Here is a 20,481-nt window from a genome sequence, read left to right on the forward strand (position 1 = left end):
TGCCCAACCAAATCCGCCTTAACATAGAAAATTCTGTCCGTGACGCCGTCCGCTAGCATGAACAGTTATATCAAACACCGATAACACCATCTTTTTTGGAAGAAGTAAACAAAGTATATATCACCGAAAAGGAAATAGAACTGTGGGTTGATAAGAACAAACCCGGCCGTTTTTCAAAAATTGGAGACAAGAAAAGGAAGAAAACGGAATTAGAACCTGATTTAAATGTCTGAAAAGGCGCGGTGTATGAAAGTAAATGCAAAATGGGGTATATCAAATCAAAACACCACAGTCTATTCAATTTCCACGCAAAATCAATCTGAATCAAGGCTAGACCATCATATGGTAGTAGCAGAGACGCTGCCGCCACTAACCAGCTCCACCACCTTGCTGGCAACGGCAGAAGGATATCCACGGGAGAGCATCTCCTGAACGACGGCAGACGCATTTTGTCGATCCTCAGCTGCAAGGAATGCCCGAGTCATGGCCTCGTATGTGCTAGGCTCGCGCTTCTGCATGCCCAGGCTGTCATACATACTCTTTGCATTGACAACATTGCCATCGGCCGCCCAACCGTGAATCAGGGTGTTGGCGATGTATGCTGTCATCTCAACGCCCCGTTTTTTCATATCCTCAACGAGCGCGGTGGTATCGGTAACTTTATGATTGGCGACCATCGCTTCGAAGAGAGCCTGATACAAACAGGCTTGAGGTTTCAAGGCACCATTAGACAGAGCAGCATCGAAAACCCGACGAGCACCTTCCATGTCGTGGAGAACGCATCCTTTGGCGTGAATGAGAGACGCGTAATGAACGCCTTCAGGTTGTTGTCCAGTCGACCGGATAGCCTCCATGATGCCTTCTGCGGCCGCCATGTTCACCGGTTCCAACGAAGCGTATGCATCAATAAGAAGCTTATAGGTGTGCATAGTAGGTTCGATATTCTTGGACTTCATCCGTTCATAATACGTTAGAACCTTTGTTCGATCGCGCTTGGTATTAAGGAAATATTGAATGAGCGAGTTGTATGGTGCTGGTCGCGGCTTGTAGTTCGGCATAGACTCCATCTCATCAAACATTTCTTCGGCAAAACGTTCATCACTAACCCTGCAGAGAGCATTGACGATTGTGCCATATGTAACACTGGTTGGGCGAACACCATTGGCACGCATTTCTGCAAAGTACAGCAAACAGTCATCAATGCGGCGAGCCTTGCCGAGTTTTCCGATCAGTGCGTTATACAAGAATGACGTGGGCTCAACGCCCTCGGACATAGCCCTGTGGAATATTTTCACGGCTTCTGTTGCCTCATCGAAGGTCTTGGTGGAATCCTTTAGGGTGGTGATGTAGAGGCCAAAAGTATTCGCTGAAGGTGCGGCGCCCATGTTCAACAGCTCTTGGTGGTACTTTGCAGCTAGGCCACGCTCGCCTGAGGTCAAGCAAGCAGCAACCATGGCATCAAAGATAGAAGTCCAACCATATTTCACGGCACCATACTGAGGAATTAGGGGCACGTCGTGTCTGGCCATTCCAAGGATTTCTTGAACTAGGTTCATTCGGCCACACTTGGCAGCTGCCGTGATTAATTTGGCATACGTGATGTACCTTGGATGTCTCCCAATACGGCGCATATTTCTGAATTTGATCATGGCGGTATTGAGGTGGTCGTCCAATCGGCCGCGAGAGCTTTCGAGCTCTTCCGCGATAACAGCAGAGCCTCGGAAATCAGTTGAGTGTGCATAGGGATCGAATGAATCTTCTGGGTAGGTTGGTTTCAAGCCAGGAGAAGCTTTCGTCACGGGAGTGTAAGGTGGCGAAACAAAGGTCCGTTCTGCGGGAGGCTGAGTAAAGCGTTGCCATCGTCGTAGTAGGTCAGGTCGACTGTCACTAAGCTTTGCAACTCCTTGACCTAAGAGCTGTTTGGTGTATTGGTTGATTGGTATTCCCGTTGACATGGCAAGCTCAAGCATATGAGCAAAACGAGCAGGATGTGCCGCGTCAAACAGAGGCGACCCATTGACAAGCATACCGGTTTGGACTTGAAGGGCAAGATTGAGATCATTGGCACTTAGATGAGCAATTTCCATGGGCCCAAGGCTTGCAACGGCATGCTCTGCCACTGGAGAAACCAACCCACCGTTCTCAACCATAGACCACAAAAGAGTCATAGCAGCGTGAGATGAAATGTTTGGCGATGACTCCACCAAGATTCGACCAAAGAGTTCAATAGCTTCATCAATTTCTTCGCGCAGTTGGCCCTGTTTATTCATGCTGCTATTCCTGATTTTGGTGAACATAGTACGGGCTTGACTTAGGCCTTCGTCGATATCGCCACTCCTCAGAAGAGCGACAGCATACATGGCAGTAGGCTGGATGATATCTGCAGCTGCACGGCTGTTGGAGGCTAATATAGCCCACTGAGATTTCGCCGACATGAGATCACCCTGGCGAACATACATGGCCATCATGGCGACAACAGGGATTCCATCGCAAGGTTTCTCCACAGACAAAAGATCGTATGCTTCGGAAGCAACGGCAGACTCCCCTGCATCTGCAGCGGCTGCGCAAATTTTCGACACGGCCAAAGTCAAAATGTCTCCACCAAGGCTAGTACGAGCAGTCTGAAGGGCATCAGCAAAATTGCCGGCGTTCAAAGAGTGTTGGATGAGGCCATCCTGCATGATGACATTTTCCGCAGCCGTCAATCGTTGTTCCCGGTTCTCAACACCATCAAAGGAAGCCCTGATTTTGTCGAGGAATCGGAGGGCTCCATCATTTTTGCCGCATGTCATGTATGCCTTGACAACAGCGGCATAAACTTGCTCGTCTTTCCTGTCAACTATGCCAAAAACGCCGCTGTTATCGGCAATGGCCAATGCTTTGTATTCGTTGTAGCACTCAACTGCACTTTTTAGGTCACCGCTGGCCGCAAAAGCGTCGATCATCGGAGGGAACATAGCAGCATGGGGTGCAACTTTGTTGGCTTCCATGTGGGCAAAAATCTGGATCATCTTGTCGACTTCTCCACGCAATGCGCAGGCAGTTAGGAGGGTCTGATATACATTGATTGGAAATACAATGCCCCGGTGACGAGAAGTGGCCAGTGTGAACAATTTCAAAGCAATAGGTAGAGAATGGTCCTCAACTAAGAGTTCATGCTCCACCTCGCTAGATCGGAAGATGAACTTCCCGGGTTCATCCATGCCTCCATAGCGGACTCGTCCTTGTTCAAGTTTCTGGACCATATGCTGACAATCCAGTGCACGGGTAGAAAGAAGTTGTACCAAGGTTTGATACGTTTCTTCATTTGGCATGACATTTCGGCGGATCATATCAGAGTAAATATCAAGGGCTTTTGGTACTGCATGGTAAACATCTGGATGCAGGTGAATGGCTGCCTGAAGAAGCGCGTTATATGCACCAGCACTTGGAAGCAAGCCATCCTTAAGTAAAGCTTCAAATGCGGCAGGGATTTGAGCGAATGAACCAGTTGATGAAAGCTCCTCGATCCGCTTAGACTCCTTGTTGGTCGAGGGTAATTGTTTTGATGCACCGTGCGGCGTTGCTGGCACAGAAGCGGCGTCTTGAACGGACGAAACGGGTGTTAGCTCGGCGCTGGAGCCTTCCTTAGAATCGAATATCTCCGCAGAATCAGCGTTAGACGCTGGAGCGGTGTCAACATTCTCCGCAGCATCCTGAATCTGTTGAATCTCACGAGCAACGGCCTCGTCGACCTTGGCACTGACATCTTTATCGACAGGAGCGCTTTCGACGGATCGCAAACTGCGATTTTCCGCCAATGACGTGGAGGACAGAGAATTTGGGTCTTCCTTTACAAGCTGTTTTTCAAGCTTGCCATCTTCCTTAGCGTCCTTAGCACCCGCCTTGTAGCCAATTCTTTTTGTAAACTGATATTGTTTCCAGTCTGCTTCATCTCCAGTCTGTTGTGCGAGCTGCCATGCTGCAAAATAAGCAGCTAAACCGGAATCACCCGAAGGGAGATTGGAAGCAGCGTGTCCTGCCTTCGGACCGGCATTCGATGAGCCGGAAGCATGCTGGAAAGCGTTTTGGAGTTGAGCAGTCCGAGTAAACTTTCCGGGAAGGGCGGTGATTTGATTTAGGGAAGTGTTCGAGGAGGCATAGGACGATTGCGATGCGGCAACAACGGATTGGGCGTAGCCGTGGGCAAAGGTCTTCGAAAAGGTCTGACGCGCGAGGTGTGTAAATGGCTTAAACACCATTTATCTTATAGGGTGCCTCTCCAGGTTGAAGAGGAGGTTCTACAATGAACAGTTAGGGCTTGGCAGATGGGATTCTTGGAGTTGACTCACATCTGCACTCGGGGATAACTGGACTCGCAGGTTCATTTGACGACCTGTAGCCGTCAATGAACGCGCACCGGGGTGGTAAAGAAGAATGTGAATGGATAAAGAACCGAGCCGGCTGTTTGACTGCCAGCAGCGGGAGAAATGGCGATTGAGTTTGATCGAGTGACACAAAAATTATAGTATGGATGGTTGAGGAGAGAAGTATAAATCCTCTCCCGAATAGCTCTCCTTAGTATTCCAGAAAGAAAACTCAGAGAGGAGAATTCCAGTCAGAAGCAATGTGGCCTTTCGAAAAAAAAAAGAGCGGCAACGATGCTGACGCCTGCATATTATTAAAGAAATCCACGGTGGAATCTTTTGCAATACGCAACATTCGGTTCTAGGATTTGAAAATTACGCTAGTCTAACCATATGTGGCCAAAAAATCCAAACACCAGCGCATCCATTGGCCAATATATAACCTCGGAACCGACAGTACTGTATTGGCGTGTATCCGCTCTCGTGACGGGCTGTGCCTTCTTTCGTATTTGGGGCTTTGAAATCGTACGATATCACTCGCGCTGGTCTGAATCCCACGCAAAGAACGTCGCAAAGGGGTCAACGTACAATGGCGCAGAATTTCATCGTGCTGCTACCACCGCTTGGCTGCTGTACAGGCACTGCAGTCGATATCCATGCCCGAAAGCCCCGAGAGTGACAGAACCCGCCAGAGCCGAATGACTCAGCGGCCGTTCCGAGAAATTATCGGCCCCGCAACCCTTCCCGAAAAGGGAACCTGTCGTCGCCGCGCCCCTTGAGCCGCTGACATCACCCTCGGTGAGCGGGAGATCGGCCGCGTTGGATGCGGGTGGCAGGACGGATGCTTCTGCAGTTGTCTTTTGGCGAAACAATAATCCCGAAGCTCAGCTGAAGCCATGCTGTACGGCTTTGGGGCCAAATAATCCATTCTTCACTCCTGAATCACTGTCGTATGATGCAAGCATTCGAAAGCTCCTTGACCAATTGCATTGCCTCGAGCCCCGCTCCATACTAGGGTGGACATGCCCTAGAAACGCTATAAAACTCCACCTATTTGCAAACAGGGAATAGTTCTCTCGCGTGGCCCTACTCCGTATGCATACGTACCCTCAGGATAAATCCAACCCCGATTTTTTAGCTCCTAAAATTCACATGTTGCGTTTAAATACTAACTACTCCGTACCCCAGATTTTTCGGAAAGCCGTGTGCTAGTTTCCGCACTCGTTAACGCTTCGAGGCACGCTGTACCGGGCTGGAAATGCTGGCACTCCTGACCACGGCATCGATCGATCCGGAGACTTGAGGAATCTCACCCGTCACCTTCGTTGGTGCCAGAGAGGCCGGTGCGGGCAAATGCAGGTTCCTAGCAACGATACTAGCTGGTAGCTCCAAGGACGGTATCGACGCATCCATTGTCGTCGGCACAGTCGGGCTTACCTTTACCGATGTCGATGGTGGTATGGCCGTCGGTTTACTTTTCGACGCTGTGACCTCGGCATAAAACGCTTCAAGCTTTTCAACGTTAGAGCAGAACGCACGCATTTCATCTTTGATCTGGCGTGTAACGTAGTAGGAGTTTCGCACCCCCTCCTTTATGGGGACAGGGGGTGGTGGGCTGAAAATCCCTAAACTGTCTCCTCCAGGGATGGGCCGAACGACTGGTGGAGCCAGCGGAGAACGACGATCGAGTGGATCGAGTGTCACTGCTCTAGCACGTGGAAAATACTCCGAGGAGCGATCGAATCGGCTAGGATCTTTAAAATTCACTGGGCTGTGGCTGTTGTAGAAACGGTTGGAGAGAAGAAGAAAATGGCCTTCATCAGTGATTTGAGCAAGAGCCGCTCCGCTGCGGTGAACATATTGGGGGAATTGATAGCTGGGTCTGCCCCAACTGTAAAAGACGTCCACGTCAGGGGGAAATGAATCTTTGGCTTCAAAATCTAGGACAAAATCAAATTTTTTCAAAATTGCCCTTTGGTATAAATAGCGGTCAGGTACTGCCTGCGAAGTAAACGACGTTGCAGTGGGTAACGTCGTTGCATTGACTTCGGGAGGGTTGACTTTTAGTTTAATGGGATACGGCCGCCGGAATACCTGTCTTTCCACGATGGATGATGCTTCAGATATCGGTAGCTCAACAAGTTTCAATCCATATTTTTCTGCTGTTCCAACCCAGGACATGATAGCATCTTCCACAAGCTTAGGCGTGGCATTCATCCAGCTTAGCTCGATATGGAAACAATTTTCCGGGTTATGAGTCCTGTCGTAATGGAGGTCAATGATTTCCGGTCGATCCGATCGGTTGCGTGGGTCAACATTATATTTCAAGGATTTCGCGAGGAAAACTGATGGTCGAGGCCGGTTTAATCTTGGATTGCTTGTAACGTCGACTTTACCCAGATCGTCGACACTTTTATCTGACCTTGTATAGGTGCTGGATGGCGATTGCTTTTTGCCTTCACCCACGGGGGTATTTGGACTGGCTTTGTCAGTCTTGCGCGGCTGAAACCATCCACCTCTTGATTCTGGGCGAGGTATCCTAAATTCGTCTGAAATCTGATAGAAGTAATTGCCATCTCTGAAATCGTGACGCCGCTGAACGTGGTTGAACAACCCATGCTTCATCAGCTCGTTTCCAAATTCGACTGCCTCTTCCCTACTATCAATATCGCGAAAGTTTAGTAAAAGCCAAGTTGTGAACTCCATGCCAACAAAGCAATTGTAATGAAGACGCCAGTGCCATCTTCTATCCATCAATTTTACCCCTTTCTTACTTTGAATTCTCTGGGACAAGAACGAAAGGGTAATGTCCGATCTTGTGAGCAACTCTGAATCAGGTAGTAACTGGGCAGGTGTATTGTCTAGTCCAGGATCTTCTAAAAGTAATCTATCGAGCTCAGCAGCCACAACTACTGAAGGATCACTTGTTTGGTATATGATGTTTAAAGGGTTTTCGTCTTTGCTTTTGAGGGTAGCAGGCTTCAGCCGCTTGACTTCTGGAGGTACGTATCTGTATCGTTGCCACATTTGAGTTAGCTTGTAAATTCCAAGAAGGTGAATTTCCTCTTCATTGTCCTCGTGATATGAAGAGATTTGCATTCTCGCATTTGTGGGCACCTGGACAGGTATTAAGACAAATCTGGTTCGCCAAAATCGAAGTTGTTTGATAGAATTGGTGATATGGTCTCTATGGCCGGCAATAAATGCATCCGCTAAATTCCAATTATACTCTTCCGGAGGTACACCCAAAATGATAGTATTTTTGCAATACTGGGCGCTCAAAATGGTTTTAACAGCCGGACTATAACTTATCGAAGCGTCATCCAGTTCGTCGGTGGGAAATCCATTCAGCAATCGGCGGCTGAACTTCGTAACTTCAATTTCGCCTTCAGCGCATACGATTCTGTGAATAACATTCCCTCTCACCATGAAAATGGTTGCACCATCTTTTGGCAATGTCTTAGTATCAAAGATATTGACGAGGCCTGTGGATGGATCTTCCACTCGTTTCCCAACAACTATTTGGAACCCGTGAGATAACCTCAAGGCAATCATTTCTCGAAGTAGCATTTCTCTCGTTTTAGGCGTTTCATAACCAGGATCTTCATTTTGATAAACTCTATATGGACTTTGAAGGAAGTTCGTAGTAAGCTCCGCGTCCGAAGGTAGCTCCTCGGTAGTGAGTGGTAGTGACGCTGGCGACTTTAAACTCTTCCACTTTACGGATATCGTTTTTGGCATTCGGGGATAGACATGATGCCAGCGTCCAAACCAGCTTGCACGAGTAGGGGCATGCTTTGGCGGATTCCAGGGATTGACAGAGCGTATCCAAGGAGACAGTGCATCTGCAGCAGACACTGTTGAAGTAGCAGAAGACTCGCCATTGCTGAGAAGGTCCAACCTCCTTCCTGTTCTTTTGACAGGCAGTGTCCCTTGACTATCGTGTTGTAACGAATCATGCCGCATTTCACCTGTGTGGGAGGAGAAGGTTTCGTCTAAATGCATCGGCTCGATGCTACTGTCATCATCAACCTGTCGAGCAATTTTAATAGAAATAGGCTTTGATGGCGTCATTATTTCAATATCCTCAGCAATATTATCCACAGTATTCCAGAACCTGGGCGTCGTAGCTCCAGAGTTAAGAGGAGATGATGTTTTTGGTGTGTCAACAGCAGAAGCTTCGGATGTAGCGTCCTCTGGAGTTTTGCCACCGGTTGTTGGTAGAGCCTGGACATGTTCGGCATTTATTTCAGTCCTTGCCTGTGCTCTTGGAGGAGCAGCACCAAGTCCACGTAAAGCAAAGCTAATGGATTTGGAAATACGCGGAACGGTCAACCGAGGCCTCGGCTTGATACTGGACCTCCTCTCTGCAATGAGTGATGGGACTGTCATTTTGGTTGACGGAGAAGGAGCTTCTTCGTCAATTCGGTCATATTTGATACGAGGTCGACTAAAAGGGGATATATACTGGCCATCTCTTTCATTTACGTCCCTGTTCCGTTTGATTTCCGGCGGCTTGAAAGTGGTACTTTCAGCTACCTCAGTAATCTGTTTCCCTTTTGGCCGCTTCACAGAGCGTTGTTGCCGCTGCTGCTGTACCTTCGGATGGAAAATTAAGTGGTCATACTCATCCATCCATTCGATGAGGTTCGTACGTTGTTTGGCTTGCGGTGGCAGCATACTCTTCTTAGACTCTTTTATGTTATACATGTACGATTTAGGCCGGAATCCGTCACCTCCATGTGATCTATAAGATGATTCTGGGGATGGGCTGTGGCCAAGAGACGTACCAAGAGAGATCATGGTATTGGGACGTTTCTGGTGGCGAGTTGAAGAAGCCATAGGAGGAATGGATACGCTTGACTGTTCACTCTCCATGACGCCCATCATCTGTATTTCATAAAGCCTCACCTTTGGAACAAAAGGTTGAGACCGTTTTGAAAACGTGGCCATTGCTGGAAGAGCTATAGATCCTTTTTTTGATGCGACTCTACTGGCCCGGTCCAGCTTGGGATCCCAAAAAGAGATGTCCACCCAATGTGGAATACCATAACCCCATTCGTCTTCTTCAGCAGTACCTCCTATACTTTCGAGAGCCTGGTCAGAAAATGCGCTCCCCGGCCTATCAAGAGGAGAAAGGCGACCTGTGGATAAACTGATTGACATTCGACGATGCTCGTTTTGATGTAGTCGGTTTGAAATGGAGCCGCCATGCTGATGAGATGTATTGCGAGGAAGCTTGTACTTGAAGAGTGGAACTGAATGAAGCGGCATAGGGCTAAGACAAATGAGGTCAATGCCTATGGCTCGACTAGTAAGTACGTCTGAAGTCAAAGCCAACATCTTGAACGGAACCTCAAATACGCCCGTTCCTGGAGTAATAATAACTATTGAAGTTCCTGTTCTAACCAGGTCGCGACCAATATGCTCGAAAGCGAGGTAAGATGTTGCAACGTTAATCGCCTCCAGGATATTACCACGGACCGCAGATGTTGGGCACCCAGCAATTTTAGGGGGGAAGGAATCGGTAAACCTAGGGATATCTTCCGCTGCAATTGACGTCTCCGGGAAATATGGGGGAGGTATTGAGACATCTCGCAGGAAGACACGGAATTCTTGTTTCAATGTGTCCAAAATGGTAGTCCACTGGCCACTAGGCATGTCGTTGACCACAACACGATAAAAGTCTTGAGTGTGCGGTGAAGAATCGTCGGGTGAGCGGTTCAAAAAGGCGCTGTTTAGAGCACTGGGTCCCGAAGCTAGAGCTTCAAGGTCATATTGCACTCTTGTAAAGAGGACGATGGTGACTAGGTGATGAGCATCGATACGCGCCCACCGCTTGAATAATTCTGGCAACATGCTGTTAATCACTCGGCTGAACAGAATGTCGCCGGTGGGCTCCGAATCGAAATCCCACATTTCCTTAGACATTTGAATGAAAAGAACAAACCGCGCTGATTCGCTTCGAAAGATAGGAATCGTGTTTGGGGAGAAATAAGCAGACAGTGACTTTTTGCCTCTGATGTATACAGACTTTACAGTGGCCTTGATGCTATTCATGAAAAGAATTTTCTGGCCCTTGTAGATGGGCCGGTCCACAAGATCCGACATGGTCAATCTCCACATATCGGAACGAAGAAGAAACTGGTCCCGAAAGATCAATTCCACGTGGGATGCCGTGCACGTCTCAGGTTTTCTGTGCGAGATCTGGACCTGCATGCGGTTCTTGAAGCCAAAGGCATTGGCCACGGTGTGGGAAACGGAGACTTGGAGATTGGGGTGTCTGGATTTCACCTCGGGCGGAAAGGGCTTGATGGTAAATAGAAAACGCGCAGAAATTCTCCTCTTCGGGTCTCTGCCGTATGCGAATTTCAAAGAGCTAGTTCCACGGCCCAGGGATCTCCGCGAGAAAAATGCGCCATCATGAAAATACGTGCCGGCGGATTCGGACTTCCTGTGAGAGAGTAATTGCTCGCCATGTGCAGGCATTACTTCAACCAGCTGTCCCACCTTGAATCCTACATCGCCCAGGGCTTGAACGTTGCAGAGAACATCCTCGCGGGAGAACGTCTCCTCGTGGATCCAAAGAGTATATGTTCGTGGGACAGGGGTTCTTGGCGAAGGGTGAGATGAACCAGCTCTGGCAGACTCGAGCTTCGCATCTTGGAAATGGGCAGTAGTTCCCCGAGAAAGGGTGGGTTCAGCACCGGTTGGGTGCAGCTGCCGCGGAGGCAGACCCTTGATAGACCCAGACTGGTGCAGTGCCATGATGTTCAGGATGCAACAAATCTAGAAAGTAGGGCTGACAAGCATTCATCATGTCTCAGTGCCATCATTGAAAGGGTCTTCTAGTGCTGGATAATGCAGATGGAGACACACAATGCCAGAACATAGAACGTGGTGAGGGAGATGTGAGGTTGATCAGGCGAAAGGGTGTCCGCACGTGACTGAACAAACTAGACAAACATCGCAAAGCAAACATTCCGATTAGTTATGTAAGATGTTTCTCTCTGATTGGACTGCATCTCCAGCCACGTCAAAGTGGCTGAGCTGGCACGCGCTAACGCCAAGGGTGTCAAGTCTGCGCCCAGGAAGCTTGTGTGGCGGCCGTCAAACCTTGGAAAAACGGGGCTTGAACCTCAACCTATACTAGCCCCCTTATTATTTTGGCTTTCGCTGTGTTTATTGTTGCCGTCTTCAGCTGCTATGGCCAACAGCACCAGAGGCTATGCTCACCACAATCTGTAGAGACTCTTGCAATAACTTCAGACATTTCAATGCTCATACTGTAAGTTCTGTAAGAAGTACCTAGTTATATAGGCTCTCTGCTTCTAGGTGTATGTACGCTGCTTGCCCGCAAAACACATCGCCTAAAGATCCCCGGTACTGTTTCAGATCCTTGCTGCCCCATGGTTGAGACAACACACCTTTGAGTTGTCCCCCTTAAATGTCAATAATGCAGCAGGACAGGAATATCATTGGTGCAAGTACCGAGGACAAATGCAAGGGCCGTAAAATGACATAGTTAGATAGTTCACTACTACCCTTCAGCCACAGCCAGTGTTATTTCTTTTTTCAAGCCATTCAACAATCAACACAGACTTGGTCACCTTGCGAGATCTCACTTGGAGACTGAGCTGTATTTCAGTTACTTCCGCAAGCGCCCTAGATTACCTGCCTACAGCATCTTGAGAGCCTCAGGAACAGCAAGATTAAGCCAAATCTTTCAGGAGCTACTCCACTACAAGCTTTCGATCACAGATAACCAACCAAACTTTTAGAAATGCGTAATAATCTCTCTGTTTACTTGTCCCTCTGATACACTGACCCGACCTGCAACAGACATATACCGCCGACGAGCCAGAAACCTCGCATGGTACGACGAAGATGGCGAGCCTCCCAGCCACAATCCCTTCAAGAAGTTCAGATCGCGGCGACGAGCGCGTCGACCGACCGACACCATGTCGATGGACGACTACCAAGACCAGGAACGTATGATCAACGACCCCCAGGCTGCAAACACGTTTCCTCCACCATCGTCCGCAGGCACAGGCAAAACCGAGACCAACGGCACCGCTGCTGCCGCTGGGCTACAGAACGGTACGGAATCCATACATAGCGCGGCGCCACTGAGCAGGCCGGAATCGGGACATGCCGCGGTCGCTCTCGACCAGTCGGCCGTGCGGCGAAGAACAACGGCGAAAACCGAGTCCGGGAGCGCGCCGGCTGGCGACGGGGCGGTGGAGGATCTGGAGATGCTGGGCGAGAAGGAGGATAAACAGCAGTATACGTTTGTGGGACAGTTGAAGGCGACGTTGCTGAATTCATGGATTAATGTGCTGCTGCTGGCTGCGCCGGCTGGAAGTATGACCTGTGCCCTGGGAGCTGGGGAAGGTGTGTGGTGCTGCAGTGCTGACAGAGGTGATAGTTATCCTGCACTATCTGCAGGTTGATGCCATTGTGGTGTTCGTGGTTAATTTTATTGCGATCATGTATGGTTGACTACCCGCATACCCCAAAAAGGCGTGGTGAGTAGCGAGCTGCTAATACAGTTATAGACCGCTTGCAGGTATGCTGGGCTATGCCACAGAAGAAATAGCCCTGAGGTATTTTCAAGCCCCTCTTTCAAACCACAGTCCCTGCTAACTATGGTAAAAGAACGGGAGAGACCCTCGGTGGCTTGTTGAATGCCACCTTCGGGTGAGTAGACGACCACACTCAGCCTTCGATCATTTACTAACGCCTTGTAGCAACGCAGTAGAATTGATCGTCTCGATTCTAGCACTGTTCAAAGATGAGTTCGTCATTGTGCAGACATCCCTCATTGGGAGCATGTTGTCGAATCTGCTGCTGGTGATGGGCATGGCCTTTTTCTGCGGCGGAGTCAACCGCCTGGAGCAGAATTTCAACGTCACCGTCGCGCAGACCGCAGCCAGCTTGCTGGTGTTGGCGGTTGGGAGTCTCATTATCCCTACGGCGTTTCATGCATGGTCAAATGGTATTTTCCTGTCTCCTCATGGCCTGTCTTGATAACTGACACGATCGCAACAGCTGGAGAAAAGGGAATTGCCCCTTTATCACGAGGTACTCACATCCCATGCACACCAACCACCGCAACCAAACAACGAAACTAACCTCCTTCTCAGGAACCAGCATCATCCTGCTCGTCGTGTACGGCTGCTACCTCTTCTTCCAGCTCAAGTCGCACACAGAGATGTACAACAAGCCCAGCGAGAAAGTCGAAAAGCGGCGCGGCAAGGTCGAGGACGGCGATGCGCTCAAGGGCCTCGCGCAGATCGGCGCCGGCATGTCGGCGAGCATGGGCGGCCACAACGCGCAGCGCATGCCGGTGCATGCTCCAGTGGAGGATGAGCAAGAGGAGCCGCAGCTGCATCTTTTCGTGGCGCTGTTCACGCTGGCGGCGTCCACGGCGCTAGTGGGCGTGTGCGCCGAGGGTCTGGTATGTCACAGCCCCTCCCCACCCTCCCACGGACTCTCAAAGTCAGTTCAGGCGTTGCTTATTTGGGGGTGTGGGATTAGGTCTCGTCCATCGACGCGATCACCACGCGAGGGCATATATCCGAGACGTTTGTCGGGCTGATTCTGCTGCCGATCATCGGCAACGCGGCGGAGCACGCCACGGCGGTCACGGTGGCCATCAAGGACAAGATGGACCTGTCCATCGGCGTGGCAGTCGGGTCGACCATGCAGATTGCGCTGCTTGTTCTCCCGCTGCTGGTGGTGATTGGGTGGATCGCAGGTATGTGTTGGACATATCATATCTCCTCCATGGGCCTGACTACTGACCGGGAGGTGGTGACCTTGCAGGCAAGGATCAGATGGTAAGTTTTCAGAGTCTCTGGAACCGAGAAGCCCGCTGACGGGAACACACCAAAAGACGTTGTATTTCGACGGATTCCAAATTGCAGTGCTCTTCGTAGCCGTGCTCCTGGTAAGGGGGTTCTCTCCGCGGCATATCCGCATCCTGGCTAGTTAGCACCATCGGCTAACCACCCGCGGCCAAACCCAGGTCAACTACCTCATCCAGGACGGCAAATCGCACTGGCTGGAAGGCGTACTGCTCATGACGCTGTACCTCATCATCTCCGTGGCTGCATGGTAAGTCCAGGACGGGGGTCGTTGTTGCTTTTTGTTGTCGTGCCCAAACGGGGCGCTTCCAGGCTGGACTGACACGCTTGCACAGGTTCTACCCTGCTAAATCCAAGCCCGTCGGGGCGTAATCGGGCGGCTGAGGCAGCTTGAGCGTGTAGTTAGTAGGAATTAACGTGTGTACTCCGTAGCACGCATGCCTGTCGGAGCTCGTGAAAGCAACCCCCTGATTCACTGTCACCTTCCCAATACATCCGTAAGCTCTTCAAGGCGTAGCTAGCTAGCTAGCTAGGAAGTTAATGACCGGCCCGGGATCTGGCAGTTGACTTCCCAACCCGCGTCAGACACCCAAACACCACCGCCCGGCCAGCGCCCCGAAGAGCTGAAGCGATCCCGACCGGCCCGTCGTACGGCGCGCGTGCTTTCTTTTTTTTTCTTCTCTCTCTTTTCTTTCATTCCCATGCTTGTCGTTGCTTAGGCGAAGGCGCGTTGCTTTTTTTCTTTCCGCGCTCGTGTAACTAACTAACTCAACCAGGCCGATAAACGACGCCGACGGGCGGCAGCGTAGGCAGGCTGAGCCGGTCAGGAATGGAATAATAATAATGATCAAGACCTGTTCTCTCCTTTTTTTTCTCTCACGAAGGGCACAAACGACCCGAAGGATAACTAGTTAGGTTAGTTAGTGAGTTTAGTCAACTCACCGCCCGCCCCCATGCTCAATCTCAATGCAGGCATCCCTCCGAAGTCCGCCATCGTAAAAAAAAAAAGAAAAAAACCAAAAAAAAAAAAAAGGCACGGAGTACAGCCCGCCCCTGACCGGGCGTTAGCACGGATGGATGCCGTGGCCGCCGTCGTAGGGCCGGGCATGTGTGCCCAGGAAGGAGAGTAGTAAGTAGTATGTATGTAGTAATGTGGTAGAATAATATTCTTTTCAAGGCTGAGCGGAAGCTGAGGCCCGCTGGAGGTCCCGCCAAGCCCCCCCCCCCCCCAAAGCTGTTAACGTCACGTAACTAGTAGTTCTCCCAGGCAGAACACCCATGCTGCCCCTAAGAATAATCCCCGAGCCCGAGCCGGCAGATGCTTGCATGTATGCATGTACTCCGTGCTCCGTATGGATAATAATTCCTTCCAGCCCGCCAACGCTACTTCGGCATGTGTTCGCGCGAGCGATCCTCGGAGGGCCATGGCAGGGCAGGATAGGGTTGGGCCTGGGTTGAATCCGAGAGCTCGGTCCGGGGGGGCAAGTTCGTTTCGAGACTTTTGTCTGGTAAGCTAACAATACTACTAAAGAGTAACGGGCACTCGGTAGGTAGTTACGGGTTTCGCCGAATGGAAACCAGCATACGGAGGTTGCTCTACACCCTCATATTCCGGGACGGGGAATCGGAAAGAAAAAGGAGGGCAGGGCAGGGCAGGGCAGAACAGGACAGGGGGAGAGGGGAATTCCGGACTGCGACTCGGCAGCGGCGAGGATGCGATGATGGGTATGTGCATGACAACTGCTACGGCGAGCATGTGGGTGCGTGCGTGCATGCGTGCGCGCGCTCCTTTTGCCTGAGAGCGGGTGTACGCGTATGCCCGGCTCCGTCCGTCGGGTTGATCCTGTTTCACGCCCCGGCGCCGGGAAACGGCTGGGAAGCACCGCAGGAGAAGGAGGAGGAGGAGTAGTCCGTGGCCCGATTCGCAACCGAGCAAAAACACTAGGCCGCCTGTGCATATGGTTGTGACACGAGGTTGCGATTGCGATGGCGACTGCGGTGTGCGGAGAAGCTTCAGCGCAGATGCCGATAGGGAGGAGTATGGAAACTACAGCTCGCTTCCCGGCTCGGTGGTTGGAAAAGAAAAAAAAGGAAAAAAAACTCCGAAAGAATCCCATTTGACCCGTATTGCCAATAGTAATAGTAGTATGTATGCAGTTAACCGATCCAACGCAGCGTGTTTTTGAGAACCAATAGCCATCCAAAGGGGAGATGAGGGATATCAAAAGAAAAAAAAAATGTACGCCAACAAGGTAGGTATCCGAACAGCCCTGAGGGCTCTATAGAGTAAAGGCCAAACACAACCAACAGACCGCAGATGGTGTATCAAATTCAGGGGTAATCGCACATCTGGGCGAAAAGCAAGCAAGCAAGCAGCAGTCCCATAGCCAAAAAAAAATGAATAACAGAAGAGGTATCTAGCAACAAAAAAAAAGAGTAACTATAGAGTCCGACGTCATAACCCATTGCACTTTTTGGCTGTATATTTCATTTCCCAACGTCACCCCAAGTCCCTCCAATCCAAAGAAAAAAAAAAAAAAAAATAGATAGTCTTTCTAAACCCAGAAAAACAAGAAAAAAAAAAAATAAATAAAACAACTTCTCACCGCACGACCGCGCCCTCCCACAGCACGCCCAGCCAGCCGGCAGCCGCGCCGCGCCGCACAGCCCACGTGTCCAGGCCCTCGCCCTCCATGAAGGCGCGCACGTCGTCGGCGGCGGCGGCCAGCGGCGGCACACTCCCAGCGGCGTCCACGGCCCGCGGCGAGACGACGCGCGGGGACGCGGACAGCGCGGCGCGGGACTCGGGCGGGGTCAGGCGCGCGCGCGCGTGGGCGTTGGCGAGCTGCAGCTGGTGATGCTGGTGATGTTGGTGCTGGTGCTGGTGCTGGTGCTGGTGATGGTGGTGGTGGTGATGGTGGTGGTGGTGTAGGAGGTGCTGGGGCGGAGCGGGCGGCTGGGCGGCGGGCTGTACGGCGGCGAGCGGCGGGGCGGGGAAGGGCGTGTGGGCGTGGGCCGCTGGGAGTAGGGCAGGTAGCAGCGAGGAGAAAGGAGGCGGTGGGCGGGTAGTGGTGGTGTTGGGGGTGGACGAGGAGGTGGACGTGGAGGAGCTGGTGGCCGCGGACGGGGCGGGCGACGGCCACGGGTGCGTGTGGTGCGGGGGAGCCGGGCGCGCGCACGAGACGGCGTAGGCTGGCGGCGAGGCCGGCGGCAGGTTCAGGATGGACGGCAGCGTAGGGGCGGTGGTGGTAGGGGCAATGCTGGTGCTGCCGGCGCGGTCGGGCTCGATGGGCCGCAGCGTCGCGCTGTTGCCGTCGCGGTGCTGCTGCTGCTGCTGCTGCTGCTGCTGGTGGCCGTTGACCGGCACCCACGCGTCGCGCCGCTCGTCGCTCGCCTCGCTCTTGACCGGCGGCGGCTCGTCGCCGTTCGCTGTAACCGCAGCAGCCGTCACCATCGCCGTCGCCGTCGCCGTGTCGGCCAGTTGATCCTCCGGCGCGCCCAGCTCGGCAAACAGAACATCCAGCAGCCGTAGCTCGTCACCACCACCACCACCACCACCAGCATCTCGTATCACCGCTGCTTCCGGCACCACGCCAGCCTCCGACTTCCGAGGCCGCCGCGCGCGGCCCACAAACGCATGCAGCCGGTGCAGCGTGCGCAGCCAGCCAGCAGCCAGCGGCAAGCGGTGGCGCATGGCGGCCAACAGCTCAAGGGCGCGGCGCACGGCAACCTGGCCGGACGGGCTGCACAGCGCGGCGTCCGCGTCCGCGTCCACGGCAGCAGCACCACTACTGCTGCCAAAGTGCGCGGCGTACACGCCCAGCAGCGCGGCCTGGTAGATGGCGAAGCCCGCCAGCGGCGTCTCGGGCAGCACGCCACGCTCAAAGCACGTCGTGGCCAGCTCCAGCAGCTGGCGGGCGGCACGGAACGCATCGCGCGCGCCGTCGCGCCAGAACTCGTCCAGCGGCGGCGGCAGCAGCAGCGGCACGGCGGACGGCTCGTGGTCGGAGTCAGCCGTGGCAGCGCCCAGCGGCAGAAACGGCATGTGTGCGCGGTGCAGCACGATGACGGCCAGGAAGTACAGCAGGTGCATCAGCGCGTACGCCGCCAGCGTGGTCTTGTACATCAGGTGCGTGTCGGTGTTGCGCGCGCTGTACTGCAGGTTGCGTGGCAGCGCGTCCTGGAACTCCAGCAGCGACTCCTTCAGCCGGTGGAAGCGCGACTCGGGGTGCCACGGCGCATACGGGTCGGTCCTGCAGAGGGTTCTTGTTAGATCATGAGTTAACGCGTGAGATATCGGAATGCCCGCTCACCTCCGTCCGTCGCCGCACGACCACTTCGCAACCCGGCCCCAGACCCGGATGATACGAATCAGCCGGCTCAGCACACACTCCTCGGCGCCGACCTCCCAGCGCTCGCGCCCAGCGTCCACGCCGTCACTGCCGCGCCGGTGCAGCGCGGGCAGCTGGCGCGGGGGATCCAGGCTGCGCGCGCGCGCCGAGCCGCCCGCAGCACCAGCACCAGCAGCAGCACCAGCAGCAACCACAGCATCGTCGAGGCGCGCGGTGCGCACGCGCTCGCCAAAGGCAAAGGCCTGGTCGCTGGGCAGCTGCAGCGCGAGGTGGCGGCGCTTGATCATGCGCGGGCGCGCGGCGGCGCCGCTGCTCAGCAGCCGGTCCAGCACGAAGCAGCTCCAGAACGTGCGGCGGCGGATCTCGCGCTCGATCACATCGTCGGCGCTGCCGTCCTGCTGTCGTTGAGGGTCATCGTGGTTGTCGTTGTCGTCGGCGTCGGCGTCGGCGTCGCGCGCCAGCCCCAGCGCCTGTGCCAGCCGCACCGCCATCGCCACGTACAGCGCCGCCGCCGGCCCGCGGCACATCCCCCACTCGTGCAGCGCCAGCATCAGCAGGCCCTGCACGCGCGCCAGGTCGGGCGCGGCCAGGTCGGCGCCATCGGGGCCCGCGAGCCGTGCGCGCAGCGCCGCGGCGTAGTGCTCGGAGGCAGCGAGGGCGGCGGACGGGTGTGGGTGTGCGGTGGTCGTGTGGTAGGCGTGGTGGTGTGCGGCCACCAGCGGTGCGTGGAAGCGTGCGGTCAGCGTCAGCACGCCCAGCAGCAGTAGCGGGCGGGCGGCGTCGGGCGGCGGGCCGGGGCTGGGGCGCGGAGAGGGCGCAGAAGCAGTGGTGGTAGTCGGCGTCGCCGCGGCGAGGGCGCGGGTGTGGGCGAGGAAGACGGCGGGGTGCAGGAAGGGCAGGGCCGCGGCGCAGTGGCGCTGGAAGAGGTCGAACAGCGTCTCCCAGACAGGCGGCGTCAGCACGGCCGGGTCAAGCAGCAGCGGCGGCGGCGAGCGTGCGCCGGGCAGCGCGGGTGGTTTGTGGGCGGCATCGCGGGCAGGCTTGCGTGGGCGTGCGCGCTTGGGGCTCTGGCGGGCATCGGGGTCGTCGGGCAGCTCGCGTTTGGCAGCGGCGGCGGCGGTGGCCGGAGGGCCACCAGGGTGGCTGCTGGCGGTGCTGGACGGCGCCGGGTAGACGCACTGGCGGCCGGACGAGTCGCAGGCGCGGCAGGTGGTGTCGATGCCGGCGTTGACGCACTTGATCTTGCTGCGGCGGCAGCGCGCGCACGCGATGCTGGAGCGCATGGTGTTGGGGGGTGTTCGGCGAGGAGGGTGAGGCAGGAGATGGGGTGTGGGAGCCAGGCGGGCGCGCGGCCGGCTGGGGAGGGAAGAGAAGCAGACAAACAAGCCACAACACAAGCAAGAGAGAAAGAAAGAAAGAAAGAAAGAAAGTAAGTAAGTAAGAAAGCACCACGAGCCGAGCACGCCGTTAAAAGACGGCCGCCGGGTTGCCGGAGAATGCGCTGCCGCCGCCGCCGCTCGGGACGCCCGCAGGCCAGGCCAGACAGGCAGACAGGCTGCCAGGCAGGCCAGCCTCGGCGTGCCTGATCGCCGTCGGGGGACCTTGCGCGCCCTGGGCGCCTGGGCTGCTGGGCTGCTGGGCTGCTGGGCGGCGCTGCCCTAACTAGTGAACACTGATCGCCCGGCGATTTATCGGCTCCGCCCGCGCGCCCTCCCCCCCCCCCCCCCCCCCCCCCCCCCCCCCCCCCCCCCCCCCCCCCCCCCCCCCCCCCCCCCCCCCCCCCCCCCCACCCCCCCCCCCCCCCCCCCCCCCCCCCCCCCCCCCCCCCCCCCCCCCCCCCCCCCCCCCCCCCCCCCCCCCCCCCCCCCCCCCCCCCCCCCCCCCCCCCCCCCCCCCCCCCCCCCCCCCCCCCCC

The 20,481-nt window shown here is 54.4% G+C and overlaps 5 protein-coding genes across 5 annotated transcripts; 1 reads left to right on the forward strand and 4 right to left on the reverse strand.

The window, feature by feature from the left end:
* Positions 1-338: 338 nt before the first annotated feature.
* On the reverse strand, positions 339-4,241 carry LOZ57_006530 (uncharacterized protein; the record flags this gene model as incomplete). The annotated part of the gene is made up of 1 exon (XM_049255546.1): positions 339-4,241. The coding sequence occupies one exon, from the start codon at positions 4,239-4,241 to the stop codon at positions 339-341; it is 3,903 nt and encodes a 1,300-aa protein (XP_049105508.1).
* Positions 4,242-5,570: 1,329 nt separating this feature from the next.
* On the reverse strand, positions 5,571-11,114 carry IML1 (vacuolar membrane-associated protein iml1; the record flags this gene model as incomplete). Its single annotated transcript, XM_049255547.1, has 1 exon — positions 5,571-11,114. The coding sequence occupies one exon, from the start codon at positions 11,112-11,114 to the stop codon at positions 5,571-5,573; it is 5,544 nt and encodes a 1,847-aa protein (XP_049105509.1).
* Positions 11,115-12,307: 1,193 nt separating this feature from the next.
* Positions 12,308-14,587, forward strand: LOZ57_006532 (uncharacterized protein; the record flags this gene model as incomplete). The annotated part of the gene is made up of 12 exons (XM_049255548.1): positions 12,308-12,710; positions 12,775-12,838; positions 12,905-12,952; positions 13,005-13,046; positions 13,097-13,344; positions 13,398-13,430; positions 13,493-13,806; positions 13,887-14,106; positions 14,160-14,188; positions 14,245-14,298; positions 14,377-14,465; positions 14,551-14,587. 12 exons carry the CDS (start codon positions 12,308-12,310, stop codon positions 14,585-14,587), a joined length of 1,581 nt encoding a protein of 526 aa, XP_049105510.1.
* A 2,230-nt stretch (positions 14,588-16,817) lies between these two features.
* On the reverse strand, positions 16,818-18,148 carry LOZ57_006533 (uncharacterized protein; the record flags this gene model as incomplete). The annotated part of the gene is given in 2 exon segments (XM_049255549.1): positions 16,818-18,125; positions 18,140-18,148. The coding sequence occupies 2 exon segments, from the start codon at positions 18,146-18,148 to the stop codon at positions 16,818-16,820; spliced, it is 1,317 nt and encodes a 438-aa protein (XP_049105511.1).
* Positions 18,149-18,524: 376 nt separating this feature from the next.
* On the reverse strand, positions 18,525-19,850 carry LOZ57_006534 (uncharacterized protein; the record flags this gene model as incomplete). Its single annotated transcript, XM_049255550.1, has 1 exon — positions 18,525-19,850. One exon carries the CDS (start codon positions 19,848-19,850, stop codon positions 18,525-18,527), a length of 1,326 nt encoding a protein of 441 aa, XP_049105512.1.
* Between the last annotated feature and the right edge of the window lie 631 nt (positions 19,851-20,481).

The sequence above is a fragment of the Ophidiomyces ophidiicola genome, assembly GCF_022830035.1.
Source record: "Ophidiomyces ophidiicola strain CBS 122913 chromosome Unknown scaffold_45, whole genome shotgun sequence".
NCBI classification, from domain to species: Eukaryota; Fungi; Ascomycota; class Eurotiomycetes; order Onygenales; family Onygenaceae; genus Ophidiomyces; species Ophidiomyces ophidiicola.